This window comes from Salmo salar, chromosome 16, assembly GCF_965601325.2.
Source record: "Salmo salar chromosome 16, fSalSal1, whole genome shotgun sequence".
NCBI classification, from domain to species: Eukaryota; Metazoa; Chordata; class Actinopteri; order Salmoniformes; family Salmonidae; genus Salmo; species Salmo salar.
Window position 1 is genome coordinate 63,522,726 of NC_138306.1, and position 21,960 is coordinate 63,544,685.

General features: G+C 44.5%; 1 protein-coding gene across 5 annotated transcripts in view; it reads left to right on the top strand.

Moving 5' to 3' along the window:
• The window catches only part of LOC106574335 (amyloid-beta A4 protein), a 46,496-nt gene extending 24,884 nt beyond the window's left edge, over positions 1 to 21,612 (top strand). The window contains exons 2-16 of one of the 5 annotated variants that reach the window (XM_045697544.2): positions 3,177 to 3,344; positions 5,968 to 6,097; positions 6,235 to 6,347; positions 7,878 to 8,062; positions 9,120 to 9,394; positions 9,866 to 10,033; positions 12,698 to 12,831; positions 13,101 to 13,175; positions 13,375 to 13,524; positions 13,820 to 13,948; positions 14,350 to 14,449; positions 17,553 to 17,777; positions 18,007 to 18,152; positions 18,751 to 18,897; positions 19,582 to 21,612. In XM_045697544.2, coding sequence (XP_045553500.1) covers positions 3,177 to 3,344; positions 5,968 to 6,097; positions 6,235 to 6,347; positions 7,878 to 8,062; positions 9,120 to 9,394; positions 9,866 to 10,033; positions 12,698 to 12,831; positions 13,101 to 13,175; positions 13,375 to 13,524; positions 13,820 to 13,948; positions 14,350 to 14,449; positions 17,553 to 17,777; positions 18,007 to 18,152; positions 18,751 to 18,897; positions 19,582 to 19,683 — 2,247 coding nt within the window. In that variant the 3' untranslated portion in view covers positions 19,684 to 21,612. Of the gene's footprint in view, positions 1 to 3,176; positions 3,345 to 5,967; positions 6,098 to 6,234; positions 6,348 to 7,877; positions 8,063 to 9,119; positions 9,395 to 9,865; positions 10,034 to 12,697; positions 12,832 to 13,100; positions 13,176 to 13,365; positions 13,525 to 13,819; positions 13,949 to 14,349; positions 14,450 to 17,552; positions 17,778 to 18,006; positions 18,153 to 18,750; positions 18,898 to 19,581 lie in introns of all 5 variants that reach the window. The other 4 variants (XM_014150193.3, XM_082962811.1, XM_045697546.2 and 1 more) reach the window with 4 other exon arrangements.
• The last annotated feature ends 348 nt before the right edge of the window (positions 21,613 to 21,960 follow it).

The following is a 21,960-nucleotide window of genomic DNA, read 5'->3' on the forward strand; positions in this document are numbered from 1 at the left end:
GAAGACACTAACACAAGTGATTTCACGTGGTTTTTCTACTGATTCCGTATGAGCGACCGTGTGGGAGTTACAGATTTCCATGGCGCTAGGGCATGTGGCCTTGAACTTAACTTCTTTAGGCGCCACATCCGTCCCTCATAGAACTACACTGCAATCTGGTCTGTCTGAGTTTGTTTGTGCGTGTAGACGTGCATGCCAGAATGTGTGCATGCACAGTGCACTGAGTGCGCATGCATATTAATGGACGTGTGTGCGCGAGTGTCTGAATGAATGTGCGTGTGTGTGCATGCGTCTGAATGAATGTGCGTGCACTGTGTGTGTGGATAAGGATTACATTGTGCATTAGCTCGTAAGAGAATCAACTCCATTTACAGTACGTCATCCTCTACTTCACAAACATTTGTTTTACTGCCAAACCACTAACAAGATTATAGAAAAACACAATGCAATCGGTCTCTCTTTCTCTCCTCTCGCTCTCCCTCTTTTTCCTCCCTCGTTCCCTAGTACAAGGCTGTCTTTCAGTCTTTCGTTTGTCCCCACCTCCCTTACAGGATTCTCATTACAAAACCTCCTTATGCAGTAGCAATGGACACACTCACATACTCTCAGATAGCTGTATACAGTTACATAATATAATTAGTACCCGTGAATAGGCACCGGATGGACAACAAAGGCTCGCGAAGCCAAGCATGAAAACCCCTTGGCAGGCTGGCATACTACAGTACGTATTCTTTCTCAGTGCTGCCACCTGTGGGATATCTAGGATATGTGTGCAGTGAGTGTGTGTGCATGCTATCCAATATGTTTGCGTGCGTGTGTAAAAGCTTAATAGGTTTGGGAAGGTTTCGTAAGAGTCTGCAGTGGTGCTATGGGTTTGTCAATCACAATTCAGTAGGAAAGTCTACAGTAATCTTTTCTCTCACCATCAAAGATCCTCAAAGAAAGCCTCTTTTACCATTGATGGGTGGGTGTAGTGGGAATTTTCCCCTAGGACGCAGTATTGCATTTCCCACACATCGTTAAGGTTAGGATTGGGGGAGGGGAAGCTAATCCTAGACCTGTACTAAGGGGAAAACTCACACCGGAGCCTTGTTGATGTAACAAGTCAATGCCTGAAACGGCACCCAAACTCTAATCTGTGCCTCTATCCCAAAGGGCACTCAATTGGGCCCTGGTCAAAAGTATTTTACTAATAAAGGGCCTATATCTCCTCCCTCAACCCTTTTGTCTTTTCCCCACTTACACCTCAAGCCATCTTCCCCCTATTTTTCCATCTTTGTTCTCCTCTTATTCCTGCCTCTCCCGCTTTTTTTTTCTTTAATCATTGCCCCGTTCTCTCCCTTTCTTACACATTTGTAGTTTTTTTTTTCTCCAGTCTTCCATCCCTCTGTCCTGTCCATCCCTTCTCTACATCATTATGATGTTTTACGAAAATGTATTTTTAAACATTCTTTATTATATTGTTCTACGTGTCATGTATTGTCAATTCTTTGTGGAGCATCTGTTAACCCCTGGTCGGGTGGGATGGACATCCAGCGAAAAATCCTATCGCCATTAGCATAACGAAATTTAATATTTTTTTTCAAATATAGGACTATGTTATATCGTTTTATAGATACACCTCTCCTGAATCGAACCACGTTGTCCGATTTCAAAAAGGCTTTACAGCAAAAGCAAAACATTAGATTATGTTAGAGGAATATATCGTAAAAGTAGCCACACAGCCATTTTCCGACCAACCACATGCATCACAAATAACCAAAAAACAGCTAAATGCAGCACTAACCTTTGACAATCTTCATCAGATGACACCCCTAGGATATCATGTTACACAATACATGCATTCTTTTGTTCGATAAAGTTCATATTTATATATAAAAACAGCATTTTACATCGGCGCGTAACGTTGACTAACTATTTTCCCTCAAATGCATCCGGTGAAACAGCGCTACAATTTACTAAATTACTATTCGAAAACATTTTTAAAATGTAATATTGTCATTCTAAGATTTATAGATGAATATCTCTTGAAAGCACCTGTAATGCCAGATTTAAAAAGAACTTTACTGGGTAATCACACTTTGCGATAAAAGGGGATGCGATACTCAGAAAAATAGGCTACCGTTACAGGTCAGCGCCATCTTGGAACAATCGCATATCAAATCTAGTCTTGTATACTATTGTCAATAATCCCTTACCTTTGATTATCTTCATCAGAAAGCACTTCTAGGAATCCCAGGTCCACAAATGTATTTTCGTTCGAAAAAGTTAATCCTTTATGTTCCAATAGCTTGTTCTTGTTAGCGCGTTCTGAAGGCTGCACCAAAAGTTCCGTCGGCTGCGGGACTACTCTTTCAATAAAATGCATTTTTTTTTAATTTAGGTTCGTTCAAACATGTCAAACGTTGTATAACAAATCTTTAGGGCCTTTTTCAACCAGAGCTCCAATAAGATTCAAGGGGGACGATTGCATTGTGTTTCAAAACGTTTCAAAAGGGGAGGGTTGCCAGGGGCACCGGCGTCATAATGGTGATGGCCCTCTCCGTGTGACCACGTTCCACTGCGTCTCATTCATTCAGTTTTCACAGTAGAAGGCTCAAATCACTTTGTAAAGACTGGGGACATCTAGTGGAAGCAATAGGAAGTGCTCAATGAACCATTGCTCACTGTGTGATTTACAGGCAAACTGATGAAGTTGAGTCTGCAATTCAGAATTCCACTTCCTGTTACGATCAGTCTCGGGGTTTTGACTGCCATATGAGTTCTGTTATACTCACAGACACCATTCAAACAGTTTTAGAAACTTTAGGGTGTTTTTCTATCCACAAGTATTAATTATATGCATATCCTAGCTTCTGAGTTTGAGTAGGAGGCCGTTTAAAATGGGCACGAATTTCTTTCAAAAATCGCTGTAGCGCCCCCTATCCTAGGCGAACGACAAGAGGTTAAACTGCTGCCATCTTGAACGGTTCTCCCTGGCAAACAACAATGACAGTAACCTGTAGAAATGAAAGGAACCTATTTAGTAAAATGTTGTATCAAGTCTTTGCTGCTGACCATTTGGGTTTCTTACTTCTCACACATGCCTACCTGTATAGGTGCCATTGGCACATTGTAATACTACAGAAGGAGAGTAAATGAACATCTCTTGTCTCTCCTCCCTCCCTCCTCTCAAGGTGCCGACAGATGGTGGGATGGGCCTGCTGGCGGAGCCCCAGGTGGCCATGTTCTGTGGGAAGCTCAACATGCACGTGGATGTCCAGAGCGGCAAGTGGGAGTCAGACCCTTCCGGCACCAAGAGCTGTATCGGCACCAAGGAGGGCATCCTGCAGTACTGTCAGGAGGTATGGAGATTGGGGTTGGATACAATATGATACGATACAATAACTTAATATACACTTCCAGTCAAAAGTAGAACACTTAATAATTGAAGGGTTTTTCTTTATTTTTACTATTTTCTACATTGTAGAATAATAGTGAAGACATCTAAACAATGAAATAACACATGGAATCATGTAGTAACCAAAAAATCTAAATATATTTTATATTCTTCTCATAGCCACCCTTTGCCTTGACAGCTTTGCACACTCTTGGCATTCTCTCAACCAGCTTCACCTGGAATGCTTTTTCAACAGGAGTTCCCACATATGCTGATCACTTGTTGGTTGCTTTTCCTTCACTCTGCAGTCTGACTCATCCCAAACCATCTCAATTTGGTTGAGGTTGGGTCATTTGTGAGGCCAGGGCATCTGATGCAGCACTCATCACTCTCCTTCTTGTTAAAATTGCCCTTACACAGCCTGGAGATGTGTTGGGTCATTGTCCTGTTGATAAACAAGTGATAGTCCCACTAAGCCCAAACCAGATGGGATGGCGTATCGCTGCAGAATGCTGTGGTAGCCATGCTGGTTAAGTGTGCATTGAATTCTAAATAAATCAGACAGTGTCACCAACGAAGCACCATCACACCTCCTCCGTGCTTTACAGTGCGAACTACACATGCGGAGATCATCCGTTCACCCACACCGCGTCTCACGGAGACACGGTGGTTGGAACCAGAAATCTCCAATTTGGACTCCACACCAAAGGACATATTTCCACTGGTCTAATGTCCATTGCTCAGGTTTCTTGGCCCAAGCAAGTCTCTTCTTATTGGTGTCCTTTAGTAATGGTTTCTTTGCAGCAATTCGACCATGAACAACTGATTCACACAGTCTCCTCTGAACAGTTGATGTTGAGATGTCTGTTACTTGAACTGTGTTTAGCATTTATTTGGGCTGCAATTTCTGAGGCTGGTAACTCTAATGAACTTATCCTCTGCAACAGTGATAACTCTGGGTCTTCCATTCCTGTGGCAGTCCTCATGAGAGCCAGTTTCATCATATCGCTTGATGGTTTTTGCTACTGCACTTGAAGAAACTTTCAAAGTTCTTGAAATTTTTCGTAATAACTGAGCTTCACGTCTTAAAGTAATGATGGACTGTCGTTTCTCTTTGCATATTTGAGCTGTTCTTGCCATAATATGGACTTGGTCTTTTACCAAATATGGCTATCTTCTGTATACCTTGTCACAACACAAGTGATTGGCTCAAACGCATTAGGAAGGAAAGAAATTCCACAAATAAACTTTTAACAAGGCACACCTGTTAATTGAAATGCATTCCAGGTGACTACCTCATGAAGCTGGTTGAGAGAATTCCAAGAGTGTGCAAAGCTGGCATCAATGCAAAGGGTAGCGATTTGAAGAATCTCAAATATAAAATGTTTTTTTATTTGTTTAACCCTTTTTTTTTTTTTTTTTTTTTTTTGGTTACATAGTTTTGATGTCTTCACTATTATTGTACAATGTAAAAATAAAGAAAAACCCTTGAAATGAGTAGGTGTTCTAAAACTTTTGACTGGTAGTGTTTAATAATAAAATGTATTCCATTTTGCAGACGCTTTTATTCAAAGGTGACTTAGTCAAGCGCGCATACATTTTTAGCAGATACCCATAGACTTCCAGTCATTGCGCTACACGCTAGTCAGTATTAGCTTGCGAAACTACCCCTAACTTCCTTCATACTGGACACAGAGACATAATGTTACCCACGAGTTCATCTGACTCTAGAGAATTAGATAGTAGCCTCGTTGGCAAAATCCCAAAGTATCCCTTTAAGAGTGTTGGGCCAGTAACCAAAAGGTCGCTGATTTGAATCCCTGAGCCGACTCTGTGAAAAATCTGACGTGCCCTTGAGCAAAGCACTTAACCCTAATTGCTCCAGGGTCACTGTCAGTAATGGCACTCTCCGAGGGTATCTCAGGGGGAGTGGAATATGCAAAAAACGAATTTCCAATTCACACATGCGTATAATACACACTTGCACGCGTATGAAATGGGACAATTGTAAGCACCAACATTATTATTATTAGTAGTATCAGTATTCTGCCATTGCAAGTGCCATGCTCTACCAACTAAGCTACAGAGGACCAACTATAATATCCATAGAAATACATTTTGTTAGGTCACCATACTAAATACACATTTATGTCATTTAGCAGATAATCTTATCCAGAGGGACTTACAGTAGTGAGTGCATACATTTTCATATTTGTTCGTACTAGTTCCTCATGGGAATCGAACCCATAACCCAGGCGTTGCAAGTGCCATGCTCTACCAACTGAGCCACACGGGACCTACGCACAATATCAATACACTATATAATGGGGAGGGGGAGAGAGGCATTGGTAGTAAGTGAGAAAGAGGGCTGTGACTGGATGGTAGGGACAGATGGGAGGATGTAGACGAATAGTGATTGGGAGAGAGCGAAAGAGTGCTCACCGCCCTGTGAACGGCTGGTGGGACAGATGGGTAGTGATGTGGGAGAGAGGGATGTGGAGAGGGAGAGATCAATCATAGATAGAAAATGGGATGGGGGGGTGAAAGGAGATAATGATAGACAGACTCCGTGTTTTTTCTTCTCCCAGGTATACCCTGAGCTGCAGATCACCAACGTGGTGGAGGCCAACCAGCCAGTCAGCGTCCAGAACTGGTGCAAGAAGGGCCGCAAGCAGTGCCGCAGTCACCTGCACATCGTGGTGCCCTACCGATGCCTAGGTATAAATTGAGATTTATGTGTGCGTTTGTACTATTTCAGTTCCATCCCTTAGTAAAAAGTGGTTATTTTGTTGGCTTTTTTATTTTTCTTTCTTTTCTTATGTCTGTATATTTGGCTCTGTCTGTGTATGTTGCAGTGGGGGAGTTTGTCAGTGATGCCCTGCTGGTTCCTGATAAGTGCAAGTTCCTGCACCAGGAGCGCATGGACATGTGTGAGAGCCACCTGCACTGGCACACTGTGGCCAAAGAGGTGAGATCACGCGTACACGCATACATGCTACACATTTTACAGAAAGCCACTCCATCTGCAGTAGGGGCAGGGGCGCACCCACAAGTGTTGCCCCTCTGTCTGTCTTGATTGTTTGTATGTCTGTTTGTCTTACAGGGTAAAATAAGAAAACGTTTTCTTATCTTTATCTATCTTAGTTGGATACAGAGTACTTAATAGTTCATGTAGGCCATATACTATCCCCATATACACCACCCTGAAGTGCATAAAACAAAAACATCTATGAAATTAGTGTATAGTTATACAAAAGTATGTGGACCCTTTTTAAATTAGTGGATTCTGCTATTTCTGCCACACCTGTTGCTGACAGGTGTATAAAATCAAATTTCTGCCCTGCTAGAACTGCCCGGGTCTATAACTATAAGTGTTATTATTGTGAAGGGAAATGTCTAGGAGCAACAACGGCTCAGTCGCGAAGTGTTAGGCAACACAAACTTACTGAATGACCCCGCCGAGTGCTGAAGCGCGTAGCGTGTCAAAATCATCTGTCCTCGGTTGCAACACTTACTACCGAGTTTCAAACTGCCTCTGGAAGCAAGGTCAGCACAACAACTGTTCGTCGGGCGCTTCATGGGCCAAGCAGCCGCACACAAGCCTAAGATCACCATGTGCAATGCCAAGTGTTGGCTGGAGTGGTGTAAAGCTCGCCGCCGTTGGACTCTGGAGCAGTGGAAACGTGTTCTACGGAGTAATGAATCAAGCTTCACCATCTGGCAGCCCAACGGACTAATCTGGGTTTGGCGGATGCCTGGAGAACGTTACATGCCCCAATGCGTAGTACCAACTGTAAAGTTTGGAAGAGGAATAATGGTCTGGGGCTGTTTTCCATGGTTCGGCCTAGGCCCCTTAGTTCCGGTGACTGGAAATCGTAATCCTACAACATTCTAGACAATTCTGTGCTTCCAACTTTGTAGCAACAGTTTGGGGAAGGCTCTTTCCTGTTTCAGCATGACAATGCCCCGTGCATAAAGCGATGGCCATACAGAAATGGATTGTCGAGATCAGTGTGGAAGAACTTGATTGGCCTGCACAGAGCCTTGACTTCAACCCCATTGAACACCTTTGGGATGAATTGGACCGCTGACTGCAAGCCAGGCCTAATCGCCCAACGTCAGTGCCCGACCTCACTAATGCTCTTGTGGCTGAATGTAAGCAAGTCCCCGCTGCAATGTTCCGACATCTAGTTGAAAGCCTTTCCATAAGAGTGGAGGCTGTTTATAGCAGCAAAGGGGGGACCAACTCCATGTTAATGCCCATGATTTTGTAATGAATGTTTGTCAAGCAGGTGTCCACATACTTTTGGTCATGTAGTGTATAATTAACAAAACCTGGAGCAGTATGGATCAATTATCTCAGTACCGATCTAGGATCAGTTTTGCCTTTTACATCACCATGAATGACATGGACGGGGGGGAACTGATCCTAGATCAGCACTCCTACTCTTGAAACACGCAGCCCTTGATTTAACTGCCCCATCCCTCTCTCACCCAGTCCTGTGGAGACCGCACTTTAAATCTCCACGACTACGGGATGCTGTTGCCGTGCGGCATCGACCGTTTCCGGGGGGTGGAGTTTGTGTGCTGTCCGTCAGACAGGGAGACCGACAGCACTGAGCAGGACGAGGACGACTCGGATGTGTGGTGGGGAGGAGCCGAGACTGACTACACTGACAACAGGTACACACAGGAGCTCATACGGTACTCACTTACATTCATACTGTCCTCGTCCCCAGGCTATTGCGCACAGTGCATATCAGCCTGGGATATCAACGATTCAAAGTTGGCCTTAGTGGGACAGACCATAGAATTCTATGGGAGTGACCTACTGAGTAAAGTATTTGTTATGTAATTTTAGCTAATCACACGACTGCGAGGCGCAACGTAAACTGAAGTGCGCAAGACGCATACAGGGGAGAGCTAGGGGGAAGGTGCTGTGGGAGATGATTGGTTGGTACATTAAGCCAATGCCTATGCGCCTGGAGTTTCTACCGGTCTTTCTGTGTTGGCTAACAGCGGCCAAGTTTGACACGCTGGTCCACCAGACTTTTTGCCCATTTAGGCAGAAGTGTCTGGGAACGAGGTTCTACTTATACTAGCACTCACACTGTCATGAGAATTCTGTTCCCAATGTTCATAAACTGAACTTCAATTAAACTACTCAGTCTGCACCCCAGAGTTTGTAAGATTCTGGTTAAATGACAGACGGCGGTACAGCTTACAATAGTCAACAATGTTTATTCAAGAGGGCTCTGAATCTCATACAATGTACACAGCCTTTTATACCTGACATTTGGTCATATCAATGCCCCTCTCTAACACTGCTGTTTACAAGTTTTCTACCACATATACATTGCTTATCACATCCTGCACATGTTACATAATCTACTGTAAGCCTAAAGGTTTGGGGAGACCTTCCTGTTATCAGTTTCACAGTGGTCACAAGTTGTCTGCTGTCAGTTAACAGTTCCCCTTTTCCTTGAATGTCTCACTTACATTGCTAAATAGTAAAGTCTTAGCTTGTCCTATGCACACACAGTTATAGAATTAGTCTTATCACTCAGTTATACATTTTCAGGGTGGAATCATTTAGTCAACCTTAAACATAAATTATTTTATCACACACATGCAGTACACTCACTCATAACATTACTCACACACATCCTCACCCCCCCTATTTCGCTCCCTCTCTCCACCTACCTCCATCCCTCTCTCCCTCCCTCCACCCCTCTCTCAGTATGGCAAGGGGGGCAGCAGAGCCAGCTGAATCCACGCCCCAGCAGCAACAGGAGGAAGAGGAGGAGGAGCCGGCCCCTGCCATGGTAGAGGAAGATGATGAGGTGCTGGACAACGACCAGGATGGAGACGGGGACGAGGACGACGAGGAGGAGGAGGATGATGATGACGACGACGACGTCATTGACGAGCGCGACGATAGCGAGCCCACCACCAACATCGCAATGACTACCACGACAACTACTACCACTGAGTCTGTGGAGGAAGTGGTCAGAGGTGAGAGGAACTGGGAAGGCCAGGGGCCGTGTGTGTACATCATTTACTGTCCATTTTACTCTGCTTGTCTATTTAATGGTTGAGTGAGTGTATGCAGGGGTGGAATTGGGGGGGGGAGCCAATCCATAAACTTACCACTGTAAATCAGTAGGAATTCAGCAAAATCTCCCCCCCATTCCACCCCCCCCCCCCCCCCCCCCCCATATTTCACCCGAGTGTATGACATTACAGTAGTGTGTTTGTGTGTAAATTCACACACCATTGGTATGCTCATGCCTGTAAGATTATAAGTATGCTTTCCAAATGGCACCTTATTCCCTATATAGTCCACTACTTTTTGACCAGGTCCCATAGTGCACTACTTTTGACCAGAGGCCTATGTAGGGAATAGGCCGGGTGCCATTTGGGACTCACCCTGTGTGTGTGCGTATGCTGACGGCTCCTCGCCCCCCCCCCCCCCCCCCCCACCAGAGGTGTGTTGGTCGAATGCGGAGACGGGCCCATGCCGTGCCATGCTTGCACGCTGGTACTTTGACCACGAGGAGGGCCGCTGTGCCCAGTTCATCTATGGCGGCTGCGGTGGCAACCGCAATAACTTTGAGTCGGAGGAGTACTGCCTGTCTGTATGCAGCAACGTCAGTAAGTCTGTCACACAGACAGCGTCCTGTCTACCTGTCTGTCTGCGTGTCCACGTCTGAAAGCTAGCCTCTGCCGTTAGCCCTCTGGCTAGCTAGCTGCTAACCACGCTAATACTACTTCACGTTACATGCTAACCTCTGGTCTCACTAACCACCACTTGTACTGCCTGGCTGCACTGTTAGTAAGTCAGTCACACAGACTACTTGTCTGTCTGCGTGTAGTGTCCATGCCGGCTAGTTATCTCTGACTAGCTAGCTGTTAACCACGCTAGTTCTCACTAACCTGTGGTCTCACTTAACTACATCTTGTTCTACTGTCTCTGTCTGCAGCATCATCAGTAAGTCAGTCACACGGACAGCAGAGCTTCTTGCCTAATTGTCTGTCTGTGTGTAGCACTGTTAGTGTTCACATCTGCTAGCTAGTTTCTGGTTAGCCATCAAGCTAGCATCTGGCCCTAGCCGTCTGGCTACCTTGGTGCTAACTACAATAACCATGTCAGCTAGTCGCTAACCATGCTCGCTAACCACTCAAGCATTGTGTGTTTACTGTAGGCTTGGGCGATATACCGTATACAGGGGTATTTTGAAATACAGACAGTATGATTTTCAATACCGTTAAAAATAATATGTATGTGTGTATATACTATACCCCTGTCTTGTGGGGTTGTGTGCTACACCACGGCTTATAACCAACCATAAGTATAAATATAACAAATCTAAGATGTGTCAAATAAATGTTATCCGGTTTGCTAACTGCTAGCTAAGGGGCTAGATGTAAAGATGAAGCTTGTTACCTAAATTGTTTTGGGTCGCTTTAAAAAAAAAAATAGAACCCCCCCCTGTGTGCATATTCAGTAATACTGTATACCCCGGTATGGTACAGAAACGGTATGACTGAATCTAGATACCGCCCAACCCTAGTTTACTGTACACATGGACGAATACATTCACACACACACACTAATCTTTTAACCTGTTTGTGGGTTTTAGAAGACACTAACAAGTGATTTCACCTGTTTTTCCACTGATTCCGTATGACCGAACACTGTGGGTTTCTCTCTCACGCTGATTTGAGTGTTGGAGGCAGTGTGTGTGTGTGTGTGTGTGTGTGTGAACGAGAACATATGATCCAACCAGCGACGGTTCACTCTCACCTCCCCCCCCCCCTTACTTTCTATACAGTCTTCTCACTAATTCTGTTTTTCACTCCATCTCACCTTCTCTGTAGCAGCCTCTGAAATTCTGTGCGGGTATGCACGCGCGTGTGAGATTTCCACTTGGTTGAACGTATTGGAGGTGTGAAAGACAGTTCTGTAGTATGGGAACAAGACTACAGCTTGTGTTTCCACCAACTAGCAACCCTCTACCCTCACACACTCCCTCACCTTTCACATGGTCGTTGAGCGGTCACTGCATGATCAACAAGCGTTCAGTGGGGTCAAAGCCAAGGGATCACACTGCGGTCAGACCTAAAGACGGGACTCCCTTGTTTAGGCTTAGCTTGTATGACTGTATCCATTAATTACATCATGGCCACATAGACCGAACACAGGGCAGAGTCCAATTTAGACATTTCACAGACTATTGAGTGTCTGTGAAATGAAGTCATGTGCTAATCTCTGGGAGACAAACTAAAAACAAGCTACACACACACACACACACACACACACACAGGTTCCGAAGTATCAAATCAACGCTTAATTGATGTATATATGTAAGAAATAATAAATTTATGCAGTTTCATGTTAAATTAAGGACTTTAACCAAGGACTGATGATGGGTATGTCACGTAATGTTATACACACACATACATACTCTGTTTAACCTGAGGGTATTTCACAACATCGTTACACTCAGAATGATATTACATAAATGAAAGCGATTTTTACTTTTTAATGTCAAACAGATAGATACAGGTCATGCAAGGTATCCCAGCCTTAAGGCATAACAGCTTTTTAGCAGGTTCTTCTGTAGTAGAATAAATAGGGGAATTGCTAAAGTAACTATATTCTAGAGAGGGTTTTAATCACACATCCAAATGACTTGGAATGTCTATGGCAGTCACATTAATGGAAGAGACTAGGATTAAAAGAATTCTGGTAACTACCCAAAAAGGTTTTGCAGAAATCGCGGTTGTAAGATTCCCAGAATCAGGAGGGAACAAGCAGGAAATCTGGAGTCCTCCAACCAGGACAGAGACACCCAAACCACCCTTCAAACGCACACCTCTGCTTTTTTACTCTGTATTGTTTACTCTCGTTCACTCGCTCGATGAATCACTAACCAACCTGTTGTTGCTAACGTTATTATTGATCACCTAGCCTTAGTGTCTGCTATTATGGAGCTGCTATATAGTGTTGGTAGTTTGGAACTTCTGTGTTTTTACTTTGTTTATTGGTATTTATTGGCCTCCGGTTCCTTATTGCAATCAAATCAAGTAATCTGAAGGCACTTATTGTAAATCACTCTGGAAAAGGTCTGGATTTTGAAGAAGAAAGCAATGAAACAGAAAAAGGAATGGGGGGAGGTGAAGGAATGATGGGGATATCTGAAGACCATATTATAGAAGTAATTTTCAAAATTTCTCTCCATCTCTCTCCTCAATTACACTCTCACCCTTACCCCTCTCCTCCATGTCCATCTACCCTGCTCCTCCACCACCCAGTGCCCACCGGCACCCCCAGCTCTCCCGACGCCGTGGACCGTTATCTGGAGACGCCCGGGGATGACAACGAACACGCCCACTTCGCCAAGGCCAAGGAGAGCCTGGAGGCCAAACACCGCGAGAGGATGTCCCAGGTAAGATGGAGGGAGCGGGAAGTGTAAGGTCAGAGAAGAGAAGTGGGGGGGGGCAAAGGTGGAGGGTGGAAGAACGGGGGAAAGGGGGAGGGAAGGAGAGGTTGAGAGTAGAAGGGGTGAGGTTGGGAGGGTCGAGAGTGAGGAAGGGAGAGGGAAGGATGGAAGCGAAGACACTGTCGAGGTGAAAATACATGGAAGGAAAGAGAAGGGTAGGGAGAGGAAGGGGTTAGATACAGCAGTAACCTGTCTTTCTTCTTGCATGTGTGTAGGTGATGAGGGAGTGGGAGGAGGCAGAGAGGGAGGCCAAGAGTCTACCTCGTGCTGATAAGAAGGCTGTCATCCAGGTCAGACACACAGAGGATACTCAAACATATTAATAAATGCTAAATCAGTGACTGTCAATGTCCATAGGTGTTGTGTGTCTGAAATATTTGATAATAGCGTGGTGGTGTTAGGGATTCTTACTGTCTATCATTTTTATTTGTGTGTGTGTATCATATACGATGTGTGTCTTATCGTGAACCTATCACACAGCGTTTCCAGGAGAAGGTGGAGGCCCTGGAGCAGGAGGCAGCCAGTGAGAGGCAGCAGCTGGTTGAGACTCACATGGCCCGGGTTGAGGCCCTGCTCAATGACCATCGCCGCCTGGCCCTGGAGAGCTACCTGACCTCCCTGCAGGCCGAACCACCCAGGGTAGGTAGAGCGTACAGAGTATAAACACACAGGAAGAGAGTACAGACACACTTGGTTGCCTGGCCTTGTAGAGCCAGCTAATGGCCCTGTAGAGCCAGCTAATCGCCCTGCAGTCCCAGCCACCCACCCAGGGTACGGACACACACACTATACAGACACATACAGTAGATATGGATCATCCTACCATTGTCTTACTCCTCCCACACAGACCGACGTTCTGACTCATATCTCGCTCTCCCTCTCACTTTTTCCCTTCTCTCCTTCCCTCTAACCCCCCCCCCCCCTTTCTCTCTAGCCTCGTCATGTGTTCAGCCTATTGAAGAAGTATGTCCGTGCAGAGCAGAAGGACAGACAGCACACCCTTAAACACTTTGAGCACGTCCGCATGGTCGACCCCAAGAAGGCCGCACAGATCCGACCCCAGGTAATAAGCCCACTAAGGCCCCTTTTTTTAAACACATTTTAATGTGTTTTACATGGTGACAGTAATTTTGTTGTCATTCTCGTGAAGGCCGAAACGATTTGATTTGAGCTTGAATTAGATGAATAAAGATTTTTATTGACGCTCTTATTACTTTTTGCATGCACCTCGTTTCACGTTGGTTGAGCGCCTTCTACTCCTCTCCAGTGCAGAAACAAAAAAATATTAGCCATTTGTACCAAATAAAATAATAAACCTAGAAACAACAGTTCTCATCCACTCCCAATGACAAATGTGCTCACACACATAAACACCTATACACCACTGAAGGGTATTTTGGTAACTTCCTGACATGTAAGGCTCACAGAGAACTTTTATTAAATAGCATTCAAATATACTTGTAGGTACTGACCCACCTGCGTGTGATTGAGGAGAGGATGAACCAGTCCCTGGGTCTGCTCTACAAGGTGCCCGGAGTGGCCGACGATATCCAGGACCAAGTTGGTGAGTGTTGATTTTCAGTCTCATCTCCTTCATTAACCAGGTAAAGGTTGACCAGGTCTGTGTGCAAGCATTAACTGATATGAACCAGTAACCTGCCCTCATCCACACTGTCACCAACCACTATCCATAGTTTATATCCACAAAACCCTCATCCATTTTTACTGTCATTCGTGATACAGATAATCATATAACATCGTGACATCTCTCAATTTTCACCTACACCTCCATCAAATCAATAACTATAACTTCTCCTTCCCACTCCCTCCCTCCCTCTCTGTTTGTCTGGGTCTTGAGTTGTGTGCGTCACCGAACCATCTGTGTCTGAGTCAGTCTCAGACTCTGTCTAGTTTCCGCTCTCAGGCTGCTCCCTTGCCCTCTGCACACACACACATACCGCCTCCCAGCAACAGACGTTGGTTTGCTTTTCTCCTTTCATTAAAACAAATGAGAACAGAGTGTGACATTGTGTTTCAAGTGAAGTGCCTGAGGAAGACTTAGTGTGGGTCCCAAATGGTACCCTATTCCCTATATAGTGCACTGCTTTTGACCAGGGCCCATAAGGTACCTACAGAGCATTCTGAAAGTATTCAGAGCCCTTGACTTTTTACACATTCTGTTAAAAATGCCTTATTCTAAAATGGATTAAATCGTTTTTCCCCCTCATCAATCTACACCCAATACCCCATAATGACAAAGCAAAAACAGTTTTTTATACATTTTTACAAATGTATAAAATAAAAAAATCACAATTTCATAAGTAGTCAGACCCTTTACTCAGTACTTTGTTGAAGCACCTTTGGCAGCGATTACAGACTTGAGTCTTCCTGGGTATGACGCTACAAGCTTTGCACACCTGGATTTGGGGAGTTTCTTTCAATCTTCTTTGCAGATCCTCTCAAGCTCTGTCAGGTTGGATGGGGAGCGTCACTGCACAGCTATCTTTCAGGTCTCTCCAGAGATGTTCGATCGGGTTCAAGTCCGGGCTCTGGCTGGGCCACTCAAGGACATTCAGAGACTTGTCTCAAAGCCACTGCTGCGTTGTCTTCAAATCAAATGTTATTTGTCACGTGCACTGAATACAACAGGTGTAGACCTTACAGTGAAATGTTTACTTACAAGCCCTTAACCAACAATGCAATTTAAAAAAATAAACTGAAGTAAAAAATAAGACAAATAGAAAAATAATTAAGGAGCAACAATAAAATAACAGTAGCGAGATGCTATATATAGGGGGTACCGGTACAGAGTCAATGTGCAGGGGCACTGGTTAGTCGACGTAATTAAGGTAATATGTACATGTAGGTAGAGGTAAAGTGACTATGCATGGATAGTAAACAGAGATTACCAGCAGAATAATAATGGAGATGGGGACAATGCAAATAGTCCGGGTAGCCATTTGATTAGCTGTTCAGGAGTCTTATGGCTTGGAGGTAGAAGCTGTTAAGAAGCCTTTTGGAGCTGGACTTGGCGCTCCGGTACTGTTTGCCGTGCGGTAGCAGAGAGAACAGTCTGACAGAGAAGCTATGACTTGTAAGACGAGGGGTGGGGGTGTGTGTCTTTTTTTTGTTTGTCAATAACAGATGGTGCACGATGTCTAATATTAAAGAAGTCTAGAGGTATTGCTCGCCTGAGGTAGAGTACCCTATGATAAGCTGTAGACCACACTATCTACCAAGAGTTCTCATCTGTATTATTCGTAGCTGTCTATTTACCACCAAAGACCTATGCTGGCACTAAGCGTGCACTCAACCAACTCTATAAGGCCATAAGCAAACAAGAAAATGCTCACCCAGAAACATCGCTCCTAGTGGCCAGAGACTTTAATGCAGGCAAACTTAAATCAGTTTTACCACATTTTTACCAGCATGTCACATGTCCAACCAGAGGAAAAGAAACTCTAGACAACCTTTACTCCACGCATACAAAGCTCTTCCCTGCCCTCCATTTGGCAAAACCAACCATAATTCTATCCTCCTGCTTACAAGCAAAAACTAAAGCAGGAAGTACCAGTGACTTGCTCAATACGGAAGTGGTCAGATGGAGCGGACTGTTTTGCAAGCACAGACTAGAATATGTTCCCGGGATTCATCCAATGGCATTGAGGAGTATACCACCTCAGTCATCGGCTTCATCAATAAGTGCATCGACGACGTCGTCCCCATAGTGACCGTACGTACATATCCAACCAGAAGACATGGATTACAGGCAACATCCGCATCGAGCTAAAGGCTAGAGCTGCCGCTTTCAAAGAGTGGGACACTAATCTGGACGCCTATAAGAAATCACGCTATGCCCTCAGACGAACTATCAAACAAGCAAAGCGTCAATACAGGATTAAGATTGAATCCTACTACACTGGCTCTGACGCTCATTGGATGTGGCAGGGCTTAAACTATTACGGACTACAAAGGGAAACCCAGACGCGAGCTGCCCAGTGACACAAGCCTACCAGATGAGCTAAATGCCTTTTTTATGCACACTTCGAGGCAAGCAACACAGAAGCATTTGAGAGCACCAGCTGTTCTGGATGACTGTGTGATAACGCTCTCGGTAGCCGATGTGAATAAAACCTTTAAACAGGTCAACATTCACAAAGCCGCGGGGCCAGATGGATTACCAGGACATGTACTCAAAGCATGCGCGGACCAACTGGCAAGTGTCTTCACTGACATAGTCAACCTCTCCCTGACTGAGCCTGTAATACCTACATGTTTCAAGCAGACCACCATAGTCCCTGAGGCTATAACGTAACAAAACATGGAAAATTGTAAAGGGGTCTGAATACTTTCCGTATGCGCTGTATATAGGAAATGGTGGCCATTTGGGACTTATCCATATTCTAGTGATCCTATTTTATTGTTGTCTTTGTATGTACTAATAAATAATCGTAATTGTTCAGTTAGTCATTTACCACTCTACTGCAACGTTGTTTTCTCTCCTTTTCTCTCTACCCTGGTTTTCCTTGTTTCTTACACCTTCCATCCTCCCCTTTCTATTCTTATCTCTCTCTCTTCATCCTCTCTCTGCTGCTGTCTTTCTCCCACCTTATTCTCTTCCTTTTCCTCCATCTCCTGTTCCCCTCCCTCTCTCCTTCCCTCTCCAGAGTTGTTGCAGAAAGAGCAGGCAGATATGGCCCAGCAGCTGTCCAACCTGCAGAGTGACGTGCGGGTGAGCTACGGCAATGACGCCCTGATGCCCGATAGTCTTCCAGACAGCACCAGGGCTACCCTGGACCTGCTGCCCCAGGAAGAAGACCTGGACATGGGCCTGGACGGACTGGGCTTCATCCACCCCGAGAGCTTCAACCAGGTCAACACAGATATCCAGGGTAGGTGTGCCTAAAGCTATGATCAATACACCCAGAATCAGGGTAGTGATAGTACAGACTACCAGGGTATACACCCAGAATCAGGGTGGGAACAGACAGAACCAGGGTAGGTGTACTATACATAGAACCATGTTATGTATGCATGTATGTACCGGATCCATAACTGATTGTAGTGAAACTATATTAAGAAAATACTCATCCTCCCTTTTCACTTTCGCTCTCTCCCTAGTTGAACCTGTGGATGCCCGCCCTATTCCTGATAGAGGCTTTCCAACACGACCAGTGTCTGGTCTGAAGCCAGAGGAGATCCCTGAGCTCAGGATGGAGGCAGAGGAGAGGCACAGCACTGGATTCGAAGTGCACCACCAGAAACTGGTCACACACACACACACACACACATACCACCAAAGCTGGTACACATACACCACTCCATTTTGTATATTTGCACTCTTTTCATAAATGGCCACAGATGCAAGCATCATGGAGTTATCCCAGACATATCCATGACTGTATCCATGCCCATATGGGTATATCCATATGTATTGGCTGACCATTGACATGGTAACCAAGGCCTGCCGAGACAACCAGGGTTGGTAACTGGCGTCTGCGATGCCAGGATGTTAGTTTCACACCAGTGCTAATTTATAATTGTCCTCAGATGAACACTGTCTGAAATTGAAAACGCGACACACACACACATTCACACTTCCAAATATGAGTTTCGTGCCCAATTAAATCTTTTATACATTTATAATTTTCCTCATTAAATAAGGAAAAAACCTTAATCATGTCTTTTGTATTCCGTCCAAACCCCAAATTATTCCTACTCTCCAACTTAATTTCACCTTAATGCCTTGAACTCCTGACCCCAGACCTGTCTCCATAAATCCAGTCAGTATTTGTGATTGGTTGTGCAGTGTGATTTACAGTCCCTCTTTTTCTCACTCTCCCTCTGTTTCTCTCCTCTCTCTAGGTGTTCTTCGCCGAGGATGTCGGCTCTAACAAGGGCGCCATCATCGGGCTGATGGTGGGAGGCGTCGTCATAGCGACCGTTATCGTCATCACCCTGGTGATGCTGAGGAAGAAGCAGTACACATCCATCCACCACGGAGTCGTCGAGGTGAGGGGTAGAGGAGATGTGTGTGGACTTGTATTACTATCCTAGTGGGTACCGGAAATCCCCTAAACGTCCCCACAAGTGAAACAAGGGAAATTCTCCCACGAGAAGAAAGGCTAGGGTTAGGAGGTAGGGTTAGGTTTGTGATTAGGACAAAAGGATTTTGAATGGAAATCAATTTTAGGTCTCTACAAGGATAGTAAAATATATGCTATGCATGCATGTACTGTTTTTGACTTTGGCTCAGTGTTTCCTGTCTCTTTCTGTTTGAGTTTGTTTGAGACTTGAATCTAAAGTCTGTGTAGAAGGTAAACAGTGCACATGTACCGTGTCAGCATGGGTACGAATCCATCCTACTGCATCAGTAAACATGTAAGGAGTGGGAACCGCCCCCGCTCGTTTAACAACAACAACAACACAAAAAAACGGCAATAGTGTATGACACATGTCAAACTCATTCCACGGAGGGACGACTGTCTGTGGGTTTTCGCTCCACCCTTGTACTTGATTGATGAATTACGGTCACTAATTAGTAAGGAACTTCCCTCACCTGGTTGTCTAAGTCTTAATTGAACTGAAAAAACAAAAACCCGCAGACACTTTGCCCTCCGTGGAATGACTTTGACACCCCTGGTGTACGTGGGCATACCATATTTTGTGTGTAACACATCTCTCTCTGTTCTGCAGGTGGATGCAGCAGTCACCCCTGAGGAGCGCCACCTGTCCAAGATGCAGCAAAACGGCTATGAGAACCCCACCTACAAGTTTTTTGAGCAGATGCAGAACTAAGGAATGACAAACCCCCCTCACCCCTTTGACCTCTACCCAACCCCTCTAACCCTCCACACCCCTACGCCCTTAACACTATCCCCACTCCAAACCAACCCTATCCTACCCTCAAGCAGTGCAGGTTGGAACCAGGCACCACTATCACTCCTGGTGTAGATGGAGACTGTCCCCTTCAACACTGGTCCAGAGTCAGTTTTTAGTTTGACTTGAAATGAGTTGAGTAATGGACTTCGGTAGGGAGATCTGACTCCAGACCAGTTATTTAAGGGTGCATTCTCTGGCTGTAGTGCCAGCCACACTGTCCCCTATTACACTACTGCATTCTCTCTATACACTGGGGAATAGGTGAGGTCAATGAAGCCTCCTCCTATCCTTCCTTCCTCCCGCTTTCCTTCTCTGTGCGTTCATACGACAGCTGTGCTGTGTTAGGTCACACAAGGCTAAAATGATAATGATGATGATGTACTCTGAATGAGCTCTTTATTTTAGTTACTCTATCGTTTCCAGTTTTGTTTTTCAAAAAATAAATGAAAATTAGAAGAAAAAAATCATATGTAAAGAGAAAAAAAATGTCTTTTTTAAAATTGTGTGTAATGTAACAAAGTAGCTGTTCCTATTTAGTGCATGATGACAAAAATTACGACGGGGTTATTATTGGTAAATAAAAATATCTTTCTGCGTCTCCAGAGATTCTCACATAGAGATACTCATTCTAGCAGGATTGTACATTTATCTTTCTCGTGATCACGTGACTTAAATGACGTTGGATAAAAAATGTATATGAATCTCGGTGAATGGGCTCTGCTTGGATATCATGTTAAATACACTGTAAGAGATCTGTGATTTTTGGATTTGAAAGTTTCTTCCTTGTTTTTTTCAACCATGCTATGTTCCTAAAACTGCGGGGGGCTGGCTAGATCTGTATATTATTATTATTATAATTATTATTATTATTAGATTTGATTATTATCTTTAGTTTATTGCGTTGACATCCTATTGCGTTTTGCAGCCCTATTTAATTTTGTATTTCTTTTTTTTTTTTTTTTTTCCATGTTGTCGTGTTTTTTAATTTTTTTTAAGATGTGGCGGGGAGGCCGGTTCCAGCCGGGGGAAGGGGAGAATGGAGGGAGGGGGGTGGATGATTCTGTGTGTGTTCTCCAGTCTAGTTAGTGTTCTGGTTCTATGTTTCTGCAGAAATAAACAACACTCTTCTCTGTACATTGTTTGTGATATACAAGAACAACCCAATACCATTTTGGGCTTACTTACTCTTCCCAATCGGTTCCTTTCTTCGGCTCATCTTTCTCTCTCTGCTGAGACTATAAACAGAGCAGGATCAGTGCCTGGGGGGTGTGCATGTGAAAGATTGAGAGAAGGAAGAATTGAGGTAGAGGGAATTACTAGCTGTTCCAGATGGATAGTCAGACAATCAGTCTGTAAAATGAATTTCCAACCACCCTCCTCCCGTCTTTCCCATACTTCACGCATGCTACTCACCTCTCTCAAGCACTTGTCTAGAGCCAGCCATACGACGACCTCTACCATTGCCTATAAGGCAACTTTTAGGGGGTAGCCGGGCCATCAATTGGATGGACTACAGTTTCAGTGAGGAGTAGTGCAAAATATCGGCTGGGGATAGGGTGCCATTTTGCGACACAGTACTAGAGGTAGGCAGTGTTGTGGTGGTGTGTAAAGCTGTGCATCACACACTGCTGCAGGTGGGTCAGTCCTTTGCTTGGGTTTTCAGAGGATGCATTACCTCACTATAGCCAGAATAAGGCAGTATGGAATTAGAGGGAGCAGGGTTTCTTTCTTTTTATTTCTCTGTGGCTTTATTTCCACTGTGTGTAATTGTGCAAGCCATTTGCTTTGACTGGAAAAATGCTTTCTACACTGTATTCCATAAATAAAGTTTTGAATCTACATACAGCTCTCACTGAGTCATGGCTCCTAAGTCTTGGGGGTTGGATATTTTCACTGCCGTCAACGCCCATTAGAATTATAGTGTGTGTTTATGAATTATGCACTACCTCCTTTTAAGCACAGGACCAAATGATTCCCTGATCTAGATTTTGTTTTCTACTGATACTGAAGGTACCAAAGGAGAAAAAATAAGTGTTGTCCCCTAGTGGATGCACAAAGACCACACCTTAATTACCCATGTGTGTGGATTCACAATCACACACACTTAACATTCAATTCATTCTGGTCACTGCAGTCCAAATGTCGGCAGGCACTGTTGACAGACACGGTTAGGGTACAGTATTGTTCCCTGGG